This window comes from Chinchilla lanigera, unplaced genomic scaffold (assembly GCF_000276665.1).
Source record: "Chinchilla lanigera isolate Chin_1 unplaced genomic scaffold, ChiLan1.0 scaffold00034, whole genome shotgun sequence".
NCBI lineage: Eukaryota > Metazoa > Chordata > Mammalia > Rodentia > Chinchillidae > Chinchilla > Chinchilla lanigera.
In genome coordinates this window covers 11,150,385-11,169,177 of record NW_004955435.1, presented here as the reverse complement: position 1 = coordinate 11,169,177, position 18,793 = coordinate 11,150,385, and the positions used below count along the sequence as shown (strand labels likewise).

General features: G+C 39.5%; 1 protein-coding gene and 2 long non-coding RNA genes across 7 annotated transcripts in view; 2 read left to right on the top strand and 1 right to left on the bottom strand.

Annotated features, from left to right (window-relative positions):
• LOC106149015 overlaps positions 1-6,502 on the top strand; it is a 61,958-nt gene extending 55,456 nt beyond the window's left edge. For both annotated transcript variants that reach the window (XR_001234901.1, XR_001234900.1), the window contains one exon: positions 5,776-6,502. This is a non-coding gene — a long non-coding RNA (uncharacterized LOC106149015). The remainder of the gene's footprint in view (positions 1-5,775) is intronic.
• Positions 1-18,793, bottom strand: part of Ntng1 (netrin G1) — a 323,535-nt gene that overhangs the window by 77,914 nt on the left and 226,828 nt on the right. For all 4 annotated transcript variants that reach the window (XM_005388823.1, XM_005388824.1, XM_005388820.1 and 1 more), the window contains exon 3: positions 4,292-4,464. In XM_005388823.1, coding sequence (XP_005388880.1) covers positions 4,292-4,464 — 173 coding nt within the window. The remainder of the gene's footprint in view (positions 1-4,291; positions 4,465-18,793) is intronic.
• Positions 11,948-15,372, top strand: LOC106149016. Its single transcript, XR_001234902.1, has 2 exons — positions 11,948-12,386; positions 15,261-15,372. It is a non-coding gene; the product is annotated as an uncharacterized LOC106149016 (long non-coding RNA).

The window sequence follows — 18,793 nt, the reverse complement described above, 5'->3', positions numbered from 1 at the left end:
GTAATCTGACTATCTAAAGTGAGTGTAGTGTACAGAATTTGCTAAGCTTTATTTTACCATAGAATTCTTCTAAAGGTTATATATATATATATACATTTTTTTTTTTTTTGGTACCGGGAATTGAACTCATGACCTTCTGCTTGCCAGGCAGGCACTTGTGTCACTGAACTATATCACCGGCCTCTAAGGGTTCTAGAACATAGTGAAGTATAAGTGTATATATTGCATCACCTTGGCTGAAGCTATGGTTTCTGCAGGGTAATTATTATGTTTTACCCTCTATATGTAAAAAAGTGTTATACATTATTCCACAGGGGTAAGAGTTTAAAGATCATGACTTAGCATTTTTATTCTTTACCTGGATAATGGGAATAAAGACAATCATGAAGAAGTATGAAGTGGGACAGAGTTGCTATCTACTTGGAAGACAAAAATAAAGTTCAAATGACATTCAGAATAAAATTCTATTGAAAATACAATGAAGACCAATCAGGAAAAGGAGAAAGATGTCTTTCTTCAAAACATGAGCTGTGTGAAAAAATTAAAAAAGATTTTTTTGCACATGTGTATATGTCTTAAAGACCAAGAAAACACACTGGTTCTTGAATAAAAACACGACTAATAGAAACACCACCACAAAGGTTTGTAATACTCTGGTTTGGCCAAGTATATTGTAGCGACAACACAAGGAAACATAGTGTATCTTGCAGACCATGGTGGCTCTATTTTAGAATGTTGCTGCTCTATATATTCTTCTTCCTCAGCATGATATGGTCCCCAAAACAGAGCCCTTGAGTTCTTTTTGAATACTGGACCTCCAAAGGCCAATGACTCCCAAGGGTTGTCCACTCTGGGATACCCTTGGGCAGCAGGATGAGTATCTTTAGAGAAGAATCTTGCAGATTCAATGAAAGTCTCTTATTTTGCTTCCTGGTCTTGTGGTGCTGGACAGAAACTGACCTCCTGTCCAAAAGTTTCCCTGGCTCCTTGAGATTCTGCTAAATCTAGAGATCATCCAGTAATAAATGGCATTCCTAGGGGGGAAGGATTGAGGGGGAGGATATTGAAGGACCAGGGGTTGCAGTCCCTCCTTTTTGACTTCTTCTGCTTGACACTTCATGTTAGGATAGGACATATCCTGTGTCTCTGTGAGGATGCATTTGTGTGTGGGCACGTATGTGTGTGTGTGTGTGTGTGTTATGAAAAAGCCAGCATGAAAGGAGAATCATAAAAGTTCAGGAAGTTTGGTGCTTGGTGCTTGGTGCTTTGCTGGAAGTACCACACTAGTGAACTAAATGACTTCTAGGACAGGCGACCTTATAAGAGATGTGAAAACACTGTTATATGAATAATGGACAGAATTATGGATGATGGTTAACCTGGTTGAGATATGAATCTATGGTCAATCTAGTTCTTTTACTACTTAAGAAAAGATCAAACACAGGAGTTAGACATAAGCCAACATTGATATTAAGAAATAATTTTGGTAACAGTTAAAATTGTCTAATAATGGACAAGAATGCTTTATAAAAAATCCTAAAAATAAAATTATTTTTGAACATTCATTCTGTGACAGGTGTTATGCTAAACATATTAAACATGTGCTGGCTTATTCAAGCCTCTCAAAATCCCTATGAGGTAAGAACTGTTATTATCCCCATAATGTGGAATGGAAATAGGATGTTGAAGGTAGTTTACTCTCTCAAGGTCACACAGCTAGTAAATGAAGGTAACTTCGATCCTAGAATATGTGCACCTAAGTGTTAAGTTACTGTCTGCCATTCTGGGATATTTTGAGCACAGTCTGATGTGTTGGAGATTTTGTTGATTTCAAGGTATTTCCATTGCAAGACCAGACCATTGCAGATACTTTCTAAAAATCTTTCATCAAAAATTTTCCATATAGGGGCTGGGGATTTAGCTCAGCGGCACAGCGCCTGCCTGGCAAGCGCAAGGTCATAAGTTTGATTTCCCAGTACCGGAAAAAAAAAAAAACCCCCCCAAAAAAAAGAAAAATTTCCACATTGGTGATTGGAATACTGACATGAACCCCTTTAAACACTGGTTCCATCTCTTGGTCCGTCTCTTTTGTACACTTGTGGTGTGCAGAAATGGACATTCTACCCAAAGTTCCCCTGGCTTCTTGCGATTTTGTTAAATCTAGAGATTATACATTTGGCAAATCTAGAGATTATACAAATGGCATTTCTAGGACATTGAGGGGTAGATGTTAAAGAATCAAGGACCAAAGTCCCCCTTTTTTCACTTCTTCAGCTTGACATTTAATGTTAGTTGTATATGACATATTCTGTGTCTCTGTGAGGATATATATATATATATATATATATATATATGCACATGTTTACATCTGTTAAAAACACACACACACACAAACATCTTTTCCTAGCTTAATGGAGATGTCAAAAAGTCAAGAAATCTAGAGAAGTTCCATAAAAACTAGGGTCTGGGTGAATAACTGCACCTACAATGTAAATCAAAGGAAGATGCGTTCTTCGAGCTGGGGACTGACTTGCTGATCTTCAATATGCAAAGGGTTAGCAGTGTGCAGATTTCTATGGAGAACAGAGCAAGAAATTCATTGTGTGAGAGGGCTTTGACTGACACGAGAATGTGTTCCCAGTGAAAATGTTTTGAAATAAACAAAGTCTTTGAAAGACAAGTATGGGTGGGAAAACAAGGTCGTGTTAGAATAGAAGCCAAAGCCTCCATCAGCACCCTACCCTAGCTGTGTCTCCAGCGGTCTTGGCCTGTCAGCCTGCCCCGAGGAGGAGCCAGAACACATGCATTGTGAGCTTCATTCTCTTTCATCCCGCCCCCCTAAGGAATGCCGTAGAATGTGAAAATGAAATCTGAGCCATTTTCATTTTGGGAAAGTTTTAAATTTGATAAGTGTGGCGATAGAGGTTTTCAGGTAGGCAGCCACAGGCCATTGCAACAAATAACCTTATGGGATCCCTTTCCAATTCATGAGCCTGCAGCTCTCAGCAGTTGAGGAAATCCCAGAGTCTCCATTAATAAAATCATTCTGGAAAATCAACATTCTTGCTCAATGCAGCTTTAAAGTATTAATTTCAAGAGCAAGAAGTCAGGTTTTTCTTCAATACAGAAAGAAACCACACACCTTCAAAAGAGAGGTTTGCTAACCTTTTGAAGAATTTTTTTCTGTTTCACAGAAATTTTATCATAATTTCATGACCCCACACTTCATGGCTTGTTACTTGCTCCATTCCTCTTACACTTAACTTGATAAGGTCCTGGTTCTTGTGATATTAGTTTTCAGGTTTGGCTTCTCACAGCTGTTGCTTTGAAGTTCCTGATAACATTCTTAGCCTTGCACAGAGCCAGTGGCTTTTCACATTCCCATTGTCCTCTGCTCATTGTACTGCTGTTCTTGTTGCTTCCTCCTGTGTGGGTATATGCTTACTTGCCTTTTCACTGCTTTTGAAAGAGGGCTACCCTTAGGCTTTTGCAGGTAGGTAATCATTCCCGCCACAGAATTGGGGCAAATTATTTGGGAAATAATCACTTTTCTCCTTGAGCATGTCACAGTGTGATTTCCTTTGGATATTCATGGATTTCAGCAGGGCACACACACATGAGTAGTAATATGGCATCTTGGATGACTCCTGAGAACGCATATAATCCTGTTCCCTTTCATGTTTACACAAAAACTTCTTTTGAAATGTGGTACCTAGGGGCCTGCTGTCATGCTTTTGACCTAAAGAGAGCCTCAGCTCCCAGCATCCATGGCAAACTTGGCTCAACTACCAGAGTTTGGAAAAAGCCAATTATCTCACCGGGCAATATTAGATCTTAGCTTCAAATGAAGAGGGTCTCTTTCCTGCTTTGTGAGCATCTCTCAGGTTACCCATTGTGGGAAATGGGGTTACAAACACTGGAAGAATTTCTGAAAGTTGTCTATGCATAATTACGATTGAGAAGTTTCAATCTCTGTTGTGTTACTGGGAAATTAACTTGAGGGAGGAGGAAAAATTACCTCCTGTTTGATCCATTAAGAAAAAATTGCTTCTGTGACTTTAAGAATCATTTCCCAACACCTTTAATATGAACACCAAAGACTGAATTTAACAGTTGACCAGAGTGCTTAAACATGGCTACAAGTGATACAACAGGGACTACAACTGTAGCTGCACTTTGACAAGTAGTGTGACCACGGTAAGAGAAGTAAAATCACAAATGCACGTGACATTGAGAGGAACTAGTAGCTCACCATGCACAGAACATGGTGTAATTGAGCAAAGTTACTCACAAGTATTTGCAGTGCCTTTGGGGATGGGAAGATACGAGCCTGGGCTCCAAGGTCGGCCCTGATAGTTCTTCTTGCATTTCCCACAGTCTGGACCTGTAGTGTTGTGCTCGCATTCACATGTCAGTTTGCTGTTGTCATACACGCACACAGTGGCATGGAGATTACACTTGCACCTGGGCAGAGGAGAGACAAAGATAGTTACTGTTAGTCAGGTTGGTCTCAGTGGTCTGGGGTTGTGGTCGTGCTAGAGTTGCGGCTCTCAAAACTTGCAGCGCTTTGACGCTAACAGAGACATTTGGGAAAAATGCACATCTGTAGACGCAGTCCCCGAGGCCTCTCAACAAGTGCCTTCTGTGGGAGAGAGGGGCAGAGCGGGGTGACTGAAACAGTGCCGTCCATCTTCACCCTGAACTTCAAGGAAGCCTAAAAGCAGTCAGTTCAGTGGAGGCCTGAGGCGCTCAACAGAAGTTGTGTTCCTAATTCAAGAGGTTGCCAACAGTAACCCAAAATATTGTCACTAGGGAGTTTTTTTTGATATTACCAAATTTATAACAACTGCATCTGAAGATCATGAGAACAATTAAAGGACATTTTATCTTCTTTCCTTCAAACCATCAGGACAATTCTTATTGGTTTAAAACAGAGCGATAACCATTAAAACAATTTGCTGGTCTTATTCAACCGTTGTGACAGGTTGCAATCAGGTGTTCTCATTTAGGACACTAAAAATGGCATTTCCTCAGATCAGAAGGGCTTTGCACCAGGGCCTCCTGCCGACTTGAGGGGAAGTGAGACAGTAATCCTCAGATTTCTCACTCTCTGCACCGAAGGTCATCACAAAAGTCCCTCAGAAGCAGGCCAAGGGATTCTAATAAAAGGTGCTTAGAATCCTAGAAAATAAAACCTCGATGTGTGGCTGGGTTTGAAGTCATTAGCAGCGGCGGCTCTGCCTTTGCTGTCCGTGATGTATGAGCGGCAACAGTGGAACATGCAATTTCCACACAAACACTCTCCCTTATTCAAAGCCTTTGACTATAAAACTGCAAAGGCCAACTTGGTATTTGTTGAGGCAGCAGGTTATAAATTGCATCACAACAAGCACGGGGCACATCCTCTGGAAAAGTAAAGTGTAAGTTGACACAACAATCACGACCAGAGATGAGGGGAACGTATTTGGGAAGCAATATTCACATACGGAGTGCCTGGGCTCCAGGCTGGTGTGTGGGGGGTGCAATACCAGGGTTTGCTAGAGTCAGAACCTGAAAGATTGTGTGTGTGTATGTGTGTGTGTGTGTGTGTGTGTGTTAAAATGAGCCTAGCATCCTTCACAAACTAAGACAAAAATATAGAAACTCAAATTTCACAAAGACCAAGAAACACTGTGGTGATATACATCTATCCCCCACGGGCAGATGTTATGAAATGGCAAAAATAACACAATATTCATTCTAAGGTAGCAAAATGAAATTCCTTAACAATCACAGTTGTTTTCTAGAATGTCTACATAGCAATGGCCGAGTTTCTCTTCTGGTGAACTGTTTGAACATTGGCCCCCACTCATAACAAGGAAGAAAAGAAAGACTCAGTCTGTGATGGAGAACTTCTGGTCTCTCTTCTGAGAAGGTGAAGTTGCAGAAGCAATGGTCATCCACTCAAGCCTCTCTGGGAAGACGAAGCCTTAGCCTCATTAGGATTAATCTACAGTTTGTATCAGTACTGGCTACACTCTGCTCTCTGGGTACTTACCAACTGCACACAGGCTACCATTAAAATAATACCATTTAATTTAGACATATAAAGAGCACCTTTCAAAATTAACATTTTCACACAGTCTTTTAAAATGGTAGGAGAAAATATAATTCAGTTCAAAAGACAATGTTTAATAATAAGCTAGGTCCTATAATGATCTCCTCTCTGTAGGCAGTTACTTGTGCTAGTGTGTTTATTAAAGGATCTTTTTCCTTCCTGACATTAGCACTTTTATTTATGGGTGTTTTCATACATAGGGAAGATGTTTAAAACCTAAGTGATAGAAGCACCAGCGTATACTGATTTAGCACCCTATCTGGTGTTAAAAATTCCAAATGAGGAAATGAGCAATGTGACCCCAAAGAAGACCAAAAATGCAAGTAGTAATTGTAAAATTGGATTATATATCTTGTAACTTTTAATACATTCATACTGGGAGCCACTCTCTGAGTTAACAGGCAATTTCTATTCTAAAGACACTATATTAGCTGAGAAAATATTCTTTGAATAATAAAGGGGAGTAAAGGGGAATAGATGAATTGCTTGGTATTACTTCATTCGGATTTCTCTCAGTGACTGGCTCATTCTCACCTGCTTCATTCAAAGCTCAAGTCAATGTAGAACCTTTCCCTAAGGTCTCTCCTGATCACCATAGACACCTTAATCTTATTTTTTTCTGATTTCCTTAATTGCTTCTGTGTTTTTGGTTTGGTTAATTGCTACCAAATGCTCTTTGTGCTTTTAAATTGTTTTAGTCATTGCACAAATGTCTCCCATCTTTTGGGGTGGGATCAGTATTCACCTTATACCTGATCTTCTCTAGCTACCTCCTCAATATACCCCTCTCTTCCTTCTTGAGTTTCCCATGTCTTCCACCTCCACTTCCTTATCTCATACTATTCCCATGGTCTCTATGTCAAAAGATGTGTATTTTTAATAACGGAGTACTACTCAGCCATAAAGAGGGATAAACTGGAGACTTTTATAGGTGAATGGATGCAACTCGAGACATACTCATAAGTGAAATAAATCAGAACCTGTTGTGTAAACATCATATTGCCTCACTAGTGTGAGACAACTAGTAAATACAATGAATAAATAAGATTCAAAATGTACAATAGATATTGTGAGCTGGGAAGAAATTGTTCAAAAGAAAGAACAATCTGTGATGCGGGAAAGGGGAAAAGAAAAAAATGAAAAAGAAAAAATATGTATATACAAGATAGTTAAGATAGATATACAGGTAGTTTCTCTTAGTTCATTGAAAAGAAAGGTTTGTGCTAATATTGTATGGATAAGATATCATGCCTATATCTTATACTCTGAAAAGCTACTATGAAGATAACAATATGCTATGTATTAATTATTGTAACTGTCCTACTAACCTGTTTTGAAACTCTATTTCATTGTTATTTTTATATTTTTTCTCTTTAAAATTAAAAAAAGATCACCCATGTCCTCCTTGTAAAACATCCAATGGACACTTTTCCTTGCATTATTTGATCTTCAGTGAAACTAACTCTGTGGACCACTCTATTTCCTCTGCTGCTTCCCCAGTGGACACTCAAGCTCATTTTCAGGACCCTCTTTTTGCGTTTTCTCTGTAGGTGCTCTTCTTGGGTTCTGGCCCAGAATTGTCAGCACACTCTCCCTGAGGATTCTTATCTAGGCCATCCCTTCATTTTTCTCCTGTGGTATTTAATGTTTTTGGAGTTCCAGACATTTCAAAGCAAATTTTCATCATCTTCTTCAACCCCTAAATACATATATGTAAAATAAGTTCAAATCTTTGATAACATTCTAGGAGATTCAGCAATTCTTTGTTAGTTACACCCATCCATAGAACACCCTCCTGCCACTCTCACCAGGAGAAGAATGTCTGATCAATATGTTAACAAGTCTTATGTCTCTATCTCCATCATATATCTCTTTATTGGGCTTCAAATTTATTCATCAAAATGCCTCCTGGGCACATCATGCCCAAAACTGAACTCTGGTTTTCCTCCCTTACCTATTCTTTCTTTTGTGTTTTCTGCCTCAGGAAATGCTGTCTTGTGAAATGTACCCGCTTCTACCCAGCTAGCCAAGCATGGTTCCTCCATTTCCCTTTCCTACTGCATCTAACCTGTCATCACTCAAGCTGTGACGAAGTCCTGAGATTTCTAGTTCTTGCTTATCTCACAAATCTGTACAGTCCAACGAAGACCACTTCTGTAGGTGTGATCATGCTCACTGAAATGTGACCTATTACAACAGCTTTTAAGCAGAAGTTAGTGTTCCAGTCATATTCCTTTTGACCAAACCTAACATAATAGTCAAAATAATCTTTTATACAAATATATCTGTGTCTTCCTTAGAACTAGTATAAAATTTCCTGTTGCTTTGCCTTCCTTTGCGACGCGGAGGGCAAGTCTCATTGCTTTTTACCCCTTGTCTCTTCCCCAACTCCAAACCGTACACTTAGTACTTCAATGTCTGCCTTCAGGTAATCATATAGACTATTTCTTCTGTCTACAGCAGTGTACTCTCCTACTCCTGCTTCTTTCTTTTGTTTTTTGTTTTTTTGTTCTTCTCGGTACTGGGAACTGAACTCACAACCTTGCGCTTGCCAGGCAGGCGCTTTGCCACTGAGCTAAATCCCTAGCCCCTGCTGCCTCTTTTATTTGGGTAACTCTTTCCTTTAGTTGTGATCTTTGATATCTCAGTACTTGGGTCTTACTTTATATTTGAAAAAATATCTGGATTGAGGGAGTAGCTCAGTGATAGGGCAGCAGTTGCTTAGCATACAGATGCCCTGGGTTCAACCCCTAGCTCTACAAAAGCAAAAATAAAAAATAAACAAAATAAATACACAGAAACATGAACATCTGCTGGTCAACCATAACAATGCTTTTCCATTCTTCCAGGATAAGTTCCTATATGCTCCCAAGACACTGGGCAAAGCTAATTACAAAATGAAGCCGTGCCCTCTATACTAGAAGTACGCTTTATTTTAACTGTTTACTCTTCGACTATTGTCACTGGAATACAAGGTAGAGGGCAGAGGCCATATCTGTGTCATTTCGTGCAATGCTTTAGCACGAGTTAAGGTGCTTGACTGGTACTCAGGAAAATCTGACGATTAGCCAAATGAATGATAAACAATCACATCCTCAAAGAAGGAATGTCATGTGCATGCTCTGCTATGTCTAGCATGGCAATGGGCTAATAACAGAAAATTAATAGACAGTGCATGAAATCCCACAGTCCATGGTGTTTGCTGAAGACTGCCACACGTCCACTTCACTGGTTTTCATAACTGACCTTATGTTGGGAAAATGGAGTTCTATAAAAATTTGAAGATCCTGTAAACCCAATTTAATTTAATTTAAACTCCAGAGCATTTACCAGATGACTGAAACCTAATGTAAGAGCTATCCCAAAGCAATCTTGAAAATCCCAGAAAAGAACTCTGCTCAAGGGAGAGAAAAAACAAAGCATTTGTGCAGCAAAATTATTCTCAAATGTGCATCTTTTAGCCTCAACTATTCATGCAAAGATGACCACCTTAGTTAGGCTGAGATTTAGGGGAACAGTGTGTGGGCCCTGGCTAAAACTCTCACATCCTTAGTAGCAAATCTGGTGGCCTAGTGCGGCTTTGGGGCTGTCTTTCTCCATCGTCCTGACAATGCCGCGTGGGAGCCAAGCATTTAAAGTGAATGCTGAGGTACCACAACGCTGGCCTGCATTTGAAAATAGTTCCTTTCATTTTCCACAGCTCAGCTGATGCTCATCACTCCCATTCCAATCAGAAGCTAAAATCCTTTAGAGCCTTTGCCAGAGTGATTTTTCCTCCAATGGGAAAAAAAAATGTATTTCTCAATGCTGGGAGATTGCTCTCAGTTCCTGGTGTTGCGACCTCCAGCCTTGTGATGGGTGCGGGGCAGATTTCTGTGGCTTCCCACTTGTCTCTGACAGATTTACTATTCGTTCCCATGGCCATCCTGCTCCGATGTCCACTATCACATTGGGTGGGGAAGGAGCTGTACAAGAGGAGACCGGAAAGGCTTCCCCAGCAGTCAAATATCTGACATCAGGGAGTGCTAAGCCTACTCACCGGTTATGTTTACACACAAAGAACTCATAACCAAGACACTGCTGACAGAAACAATTGACTTGCATGTACATCGAAGATACACTCTTGCGCAAGCGATAAATAGCAAACGCTATCAAGTGAAGGCGTCGCTAAGATAAACTTTAAAAGAGAAGAACGGCTTCTATTCTGTGACACAAACTTAATGAACACCAGTGTGTTCTTGCTTTCAACCAGGCCTGCACTTCCTGTATTTTAGTGACCAGCTGTCATGAGTCAATTTAATCTTGCTTATAAAAAGGCTCCAACATTTAGTTCTCTGCCACCTGCCAGTAGGTATGAAAAACCCATGCAGTCTGCCTGGTTTTTCTTTATAACTTAATACATCTATTCTAGGAATCATGTTATCCGCCAGAATTTCCTGCCAGTTAGAGGTCTGTATAGTGTATTGCTAATGTTTCAAATAGAGGTACGAAGACAAGAAAAAACTGGCTCTTTGAGAAGCAAAACAGGAAGAGATGCCAGGTGTGCTGGCTTGCAGATCAGCTTTTGGCTACTTTTTGCTCCAGGAGAAGTGAATAAAGTTTAAGTTTCAGGAATCTTCTAAGACCCAGGGAGACTGTAACGATGTATTCACATGGCCATACACTTTTAAATAATCTGCACAAATAGGATGTTGCTTACTTAAGGAATTGAGTGAAAACCCCTTTCCCAGTGCCACTGAAAGGCATGTTGCAGGCACCACCAGACTGGGCTCAGCCTGTGGTTCCATCTACTGCTTTGGATTAGCACCAGCTATACCAGTATTCTTAGAAAATGTGTTACCGCATAATGGAGCTTTGTAAGTACATTTCTTAAACAAGTGACCACTTAGACAATGCCTCTTGCACACATTTTCTGCTCCTGTAGCTCCTTAACCTCCTCCTTCAAATGAATTTCCATTTCCCATCTCAACACATCATACGGAATGAGCAGTAGCAACAGTATAATTTAGAGATGATGATGGAATCAGATAGCCTGAGTTCAGATCCTGCCTTCGCCACTTACTTGTTGTGAGACCATAAACAAGTAATTTAAACAACTAAATACAGCTCACATCGACAGAATACTTCCAAAGACCTGACATTGTGCTAAAAGCTTTTTGCATATGTCACATAATATTTCACACCATCCTCACAATCATTCTGTGAGACTGGCACTAATAATTACAAGTAATGGATTTGAATATAAAGGGGTTAAGAAACGCAAGACAGAACAGTGATCCCGACCGAGGACCGCTGACCTCCAGAACTTTAGTCTCATCACTGAAAACGCATTCCGTGTTCCTAAGCATGGCCAAGCCCCAGATGCTTTATGTATAAATCAGGAATAACAAATGGATATGCTTCAAAGGACATTTGTGGAGTGAACAAAATAATGCATGCAAGCCTTAAGATAGTATTTGGAACAAACTTCTAAATTATTGTTGGTTTTAGTTATTATTATTATTTCTATAATTACTACTGCTACTAGTACTGATTATACTGATTCATTCTGAACATATGAACTATTGACATAGTCTACAGGTAACACCAGCAGAGGTGATACAAATAGAAGATAACATACAGGCCTAACCTCTAAGAACATACAATCTGTCGAGCAGAGGAGAGGAGACTTAACATTGAACAACTAGGTAGCAAAAGCAAGGTAATGCTTTTCACATCCAATCATGACCACATAGGGAAGCAAAGTAATAAGACAGTTATCTACACACTGATGATAATGCACTCACCCTAAACCATCAGAAGAGCAACTCTGCCCCTGATGATGGCAAGCGGAAGAAATAAGGACTCTACAGCTTGGGTAAGTGTACTTCAAAGTCCATGTGTTAAGGACCTGGTCTCTAAGGTGGCACCACGTTAAGGATGTAAGGCCTGGTGGGAGGTTCTTAGATCCTTGGGAGGGGTCTTTAAATGGGCTTTTGGGACCCTAGCCCTTTCTATCTCTTTTTGTTGCTTTTTGGCCTATGATATGAATGATATTTCTCCTCTTCATGCCCCCACCAGGATGCCTGACCTCTTTGGAAGCCCAAAGTAATGTGCCATACAATTATGGACTGGAACCTCCAAGACTACGAGTCAAAATAAACCTTTTCTCTTACATGTTAATGACCTCAGATGTTTCCTAACAGCATTGGAAAGCTGACTAACACAATGAACAGCACTTACCAAGGTCTAGGAGAGAGAAAGTGCAAGGAGAGAGAAACAGATATCCACTGTTTAAGCCACTGTCAAGGTGAGTCTGTCTCCCACACCTCTGAACTTCTACATAAATACAGGTAGGTAGTAAGCACTTAGTAAACATATGATGCTGTTATTGTTACTACTGCATTATTAAGCACTGTATTAAACCAAAGCCCAAGACATCAAATGTTCAACGGGACTGGTCTGATGCTGCCCTGTGAGGAAAGGGCTCCAATCTTTCCAGTAGTCTACTACTATTCTTTTCTTTGTTAAGAAAAATGCAGGTAACATCACTGGTAAGGAAAAATGTTTCTAGAAGATGTGTTTTTCCTAACTATACAATGGCCAAAGTTCAATGTGAAATGCATAATCTGTTTGTAACATAATTTTTTAAAGTAGACACATGCTAACTGACCAACAGAGACCACCAACTTGGGCTTGCGCTGAAATTCCTGTTCTGCAGGAGAAATGTACACAAAAAAGAGGCCTTAGGACTCCAGTCAACGGGGTAGGTTTCCACACAGTTGAGGTATTTCTCTCACAAGCATGTGGAGCCCCCTAACATAACCTAGGTGATAGGGTTTTCTTCTCTTGAGTTCTGTTTTTGCAACCCAATTGGTCTAGGCTGTTTTTCTAAACAAAGTAATTGAATGCTGCACAGTTTTCTCTGGGTGAGAAAGGTAGATATCAAGATTCTGATCAGTCCTTTGTAGTCAGCATGGCCATATGGTCTTTTAAAAAGTATGTAAGGCAATTGGCTTGCCACAAAAGTTGAAGAGACAAGGAACAGAAAACTTTTGTGTACGTTTAGGCAATAAATGACATATGCATTTTGGTAATGAAAAACCTTGTAAAAGTTCCATTTAAATATTACTTGACACTCTCAACTTGCCTATAGTGCAGTATCAGATTACGTGACTTACGAAACTGCTGGTTATTTTAGGTAATATTAAAAATAGCCCTCTTCTGTTTCCAAACTAGCAAGGGAAACTAGACTACTGTGACTATAAAATAAAAGTAGTAATTTATATATTTGAGATAATGCACTGTCTGAAGTTAGTGCAGGGGTATGATGGTGCTGTGTGACTGCTTCCTAAACTCACAGGCATCTGGATAGATACGAGGTCTGAGGGATGAAAGATATAACAAGGTAATTCTGCAATCTAAACAGTTACTCATCTTTGTACAATGAGCCATCCCAAAGATTGAGAGAAAAGAGCTCATTAAATTACAGTTAAGCTAACTCAAGGTCAGCTAGTAGTTAGGGATGACTGCAGATGCTTAATATATGCACATGGGCTGTAAACTTTATACACTAAGTCCTTTGGGGGCAACAGAAAACTTAGGGGTCTCCAGTCCCAGAAATACACATTATCAGGGTTAAAGTAGTCAAATTCTATAAGAGAGGGCAGCATGGTGCTAAGTCCTTGGACTTTGAAGAAGGAGGGATCTGGGTTTAGGTCATAACTCCACCAGCCCACTGGATGCCCCCACCTCAGTTTCCTCAGCTGCACCCTGGGCTCCTTAGTGCTTTTCACTGAATGAAACATAGAAATTATACAGGTTTTTATGTATTCAAGCTGTTTTCATATATACTTATCTATTCTCAACTGCTACCTTGGATTTCCTTTTGTCAATTTACAGAAGCACACAAGTAAAATCTTTCACCTACATTTTTATTCCCAATTTGATATAAACTATACCATGATAATTTCTTATATATGCCTTTGGATTAAACAATATAACTTTCTTCCTTTTTCTTAGAGGAGGCTGGGATAAAAGAAAAATAAAGCAGGAATAAATTTCCCATTCTCCTGGGTTTTGCAAAGCCACAGCATGCAGGAAGGTGTGGATAGAAGTTTAAGAGACATCTGATCCCACAGCACTGCTATTTATTAGATTACATTGTCAGGTGAAGTTTGGACAGTTCTCCATATGCGTACCTGTGCACTTATAAAAGGATGTACTTCTTCACCTGGGTGTATTGTTGTGTGATTTAAAATGAGCAGGCTGAATAAAGAGCTCTATGATGAGAAAGTCTGAAAAGTCAAATCTGTGTAAAAGAATGCTATTTCATGACAGCAACCTTATTCTACACTTTTGGTTTTCACTACAAAATTTGAGAGGAAATTGAATTAGATTCCCACAGTGGTATGGCAAATTGGGGGAAATAGCTTTCTTCTAATTCTCTCTTTCTTGAGAAATAAAATAATATCCAGTAGAGAAAAATGCATCAAGCAAAGCCTTTGTTTTCTTCCTCATTGGGTGGCCTACTTTTGCTAACAAGCCTTGGAAAAGTGGAAGTTTTAAAGACACCACACACATGCATGTGCACACACAAGGAAAATGAAAAGAAAACTCATATCCTCCGATAAAGCCTAATAAACTCACTTTGACCAATGACTCAAGGTCTTCCATCTAAGATTAGGAAAAAAAACTCTAAAGTGAAGAAACAAAGAACCATGGAAATAGAATAAAGAACGACAATGAATTGTGAAGTACTCTAACAGACAGGCCCTGGGTAAGAAAAAAAGAGCTAGACAGTGGGTCCTGGATTGACTGACATCATTGTAGTCCTCATCATTGTAGGAGCTTTCCTCTCTGTGTGGTTAAACATTCAGAGGAGGGGTCTGCGACACATTTGTGAGAATGTTTTAAGGAGAGGTAAAACCAGGTAACCCCAGGAGACCTCACCTGGGGTTAGTCACTAACTAGCTGGTTCACTTTGGGTGGGTCCTATAGTTTCAATTGTAAATGTCCCAAATGCATGAGTAGAAGGCTTTGTTCCTATAGGAGTGTAGTAGGGAGCTGATGGCAGCTTTAGAAGGTAGGGTCTAGTGCGAGGCCCTTAGGTTTATGGGGTGGTGCTTTCAAAGGTAATAAAGTGACATCGGCTCCTTCCTTTTTGTCTCTTTGTTTTGCTCAGGCCCAAGAGGAGAGTGGTTTTGTTCTTTCATACACACCTACCACGATGCACTGCCTCACCATAGGCCCAAAACAATGGGGTCAATTGATTCTGGACTGAAACCTGCCAACTTGTGAGTCAAAATAAACCTTTTCTCTTTATAAATAAATTAACTGAAGTGTTTTGCTATTGTAATAGAAAGATGCTTCACAGGGCCGGCTAGGCTGCCCTTCTAGGGTTAGTTTCTTTGAAATGTCAAGGGTTTGGTCCATATGTTACAAATGTCCCACTGGCCAATCCCTTCTGTTGGCAATACCTAAACTGTAGTGAGTACACACATTACACGCAGGTCCCAAATTTCTTCCTCCTTCTTTGGTAGCAAACCCCCCCCCCCCGGCCCACCCCTCCTCATTTTCTTGTGCAAAAGGGTTCAGGTAGAAGATGCTAGGGTTGGTGGAAACAGCAAACTCATCCAGACAATCTATTTTATCTGCAATGTTGTGATAAGAACATGAACTTACTCTTGTGAAATTGGCCCTAGGGCTTTTGCTGAGGTCATAAGAGGGAGTTCTTTTTCTAATACTGTTACTAATTTGGTAGAAGATAAGCCTAAAATGCCTTAAGGTTCCTAGGAAGAGGATGAAAATAAAGCTCAGAAAGGTCAAGGCAGAGAAGAGCAAAACTAAGAGATAGGAGCTAAGTGCTGATGATCTTACATTTCACTCTCTAACTTGTCTAAATCTAGTTCTAGTCTAGAGACTTGAATTTGAATTCACCTTTGATCATTTAAAAATGTGTGACCTTGGGCCAAATAGCCATTCACAAGTACATTTTCCTAATTATGTTTTAGTTCATCAGTATAGTAACTTTATGAGAGACAGATAGGCGGGTATCTCTTCCCTCATTTTACAGATGAGGAAAAAAAAAAGCCCTGAAGCCCGAGGCTTCTCTAAATCTAGTTCCTCATCTGTAACATAGAGGTAATAGTAAACTTTTTTTATTTTAAAAATTAGAAAGCTGACAAAACAGCAATGAAGACAAAATCAAAACAACACAAAAACAGCAAAAATGATACATGACTTCAAAACAAATTGATAGGAATTAATAATGGTTGCTGCATCACATACTGTTATCTTCAAGGAAGTTGCTCAGTCCACCAGACATAAGAATGTAAGACTGATTGAACAATCAAAGACAGTAACAAGTAATAAAATAAAACAACATTGGAAATGATGCAGAGTTTCACATACAAGATGGTAGGCATTCAACAATAGTTCTTATACTGCATACTGTTTTCAGATGAGTCATTATTGAAAGGAACAGTTAATGTGTAACTATCTCATCAATCTTCCAAGCCTATATCTGGATATATGTGCAGCCATTTTGAAGATGACATTATGCAATATAACCATTGTTAATATCCTATCACCATGTTCTGAAATTCTGTATCATTTTTGCTGCTCTCTATGCTGTTTTGTTATGTATTTGCTTTTGTTATTTTGGTTTTTTCTAAATGAAAAACAAAATTTATATTATATATAAAGATAGCTGGAATAGGTGTATTGCTGGTGTCTGTGGTTTATTGAGAGGAACAGGCCATGTTTAAAATTTTCTTTTTTCTTGACCAATTTTGCACGCTTGAATAGTAAACTTTTCACTGGACTTTACTGTAACTTTTGAATGAAATAGCATGTAGAACACCACCACAAAGAACTCATAGGCAGGTACCAAATTAGTTTAATTTCCATCAGCTATATCCATAAGCCATTGTAAAATATTTGTCAGAAATTCATAATATGTAAGCCCCTGGTGTGTGTGTGTGCATGTGTGTGTGTGTGTAAAAGCATATTTTTTTGCAGTAGTAGGGACTGAACCCAAGGCCTTTACACTGAGTTACATTCCGCACCCTTTCATTAGTATTACTATTTTTTGAGAGGAATGTTCACCAAGTCACTAAATTGCTCAGTTTGGGCTCAAACTTGTGATTTTCCTGCTTCCAACCCCCAGAGCGCTGGGAATGCAGGTGTGTGTCACTTGTCTCAAGTTTAACAGAAGGATAAGAAGAAACTAGGCTGTACTGTGAGGCACTGCAGAGTGGAGGAAAGTGATCAAGGCTGTGGAGGGCAAAACAGAACAGGGCCTTTCATGGTGCTGCCAGGCAGCCCTTAAGAATTGTTTACTGGAAGAATTATGCGATCCATTCCCTTGTTATGGAAATGTGGGAATGCATGATTAGAGAAATAACAATAACGACAATAACAATTAATTAGCAGCACTATTGAACTTACTCTGGGTTTAAATATGTATTCAGAAGTACATGTTCCTAATTGTGTTTTAGTTCATCAACATAGTAACTTTGTGAGAGACAGACAGGGAGGTATGTCTTCCCTCATTTTACAAAAAAAAAAGAAAAACAGAAACAAAAACCTGCAGCTTGAGAAAGTTTACACAGAGTGAAATCTAGAAGCCAAGCTTACCTGAGTATGGAAGTTTTACAGTCCAGCTCTTCACACACAAACACACACACACACACACACAGCTCCTTGCTCCCTCTCACTTCTCTCTCATTAGCAAAATTAAACAAAATAAGGCAACTAATTTTTCCAAGTATGTAAAAATTGAAATTTTTTTGTCCTGCTTTAAATTGCTGAAGATTTCTACTATAGAACTCTCAAAGCCCTTTGCCGGGAGAGAAAGAGAAGGGCATATGGTTTTCTACATGAAAAGATATAAATTGTGTTCCAAGAATACTATTTCATGGAGTAAAAATGATCAAGATATGTTATATAAATTTACCAAATCCCCAAAGCAAATGAAAATAACATGTTGCACAGATACATCAATAAAAAAGGAAAAAGTATCATTTCTCCTCTAATTTTGCTGTGCCCCCGATGAAGGGCTTTGTAGTGAGCAGACCCCTGGACAGCCTGCTTCTTGGTCTCTTGTCTCAACGTGCTTGGTGAGTAGCCAACAAGTTCAACAAGTTAGAGGTGAACAAGTTAGAAGCTAGAGGAGCAGCCTTCAAACAATGGGGGACACATGTTTGAGAATAAATACTGTATTTTCTTAGCCCATTGGAGAGGCAGTTCTGGTTATAGCTCCTCTACTGATTTCCCTTCCTGCTCTGTTTATTTCCAATTCTCTGGTATGTTTTCAGGAATTATTCCCCAGATACACTTTTTGCACCCAAGTCCTTCTCTGGTGGGACCCAGAATCAGGACAGAGGGTAGGGGACCCAGAAAAGTTAACAGACTGCAAGACAGAGCACAGAGGGTCCCTGATTGTCAGAAGTTGTCAAAGACTCTTCTGCTACAGTAGATGCTCCCAACAACAATATGTGTTGTTGCTTTAGTTTGCCTGTGGAGAAAAATTTTCTTCACATAACAAGGTTTCACTGATTCTTTTTTTTTTTTTTTTTTTTTTTTTTTCCGGTACCGAGTATCAAACTCATGACCTTGAGCCTGGCACTGTGCCACTGAGCTAAATCCCCAGCCCCTAGGTTTCACTGATTCTTAAATCTTTCTGGAGGTTTTGGGAAAAGAAACAAGAACTCC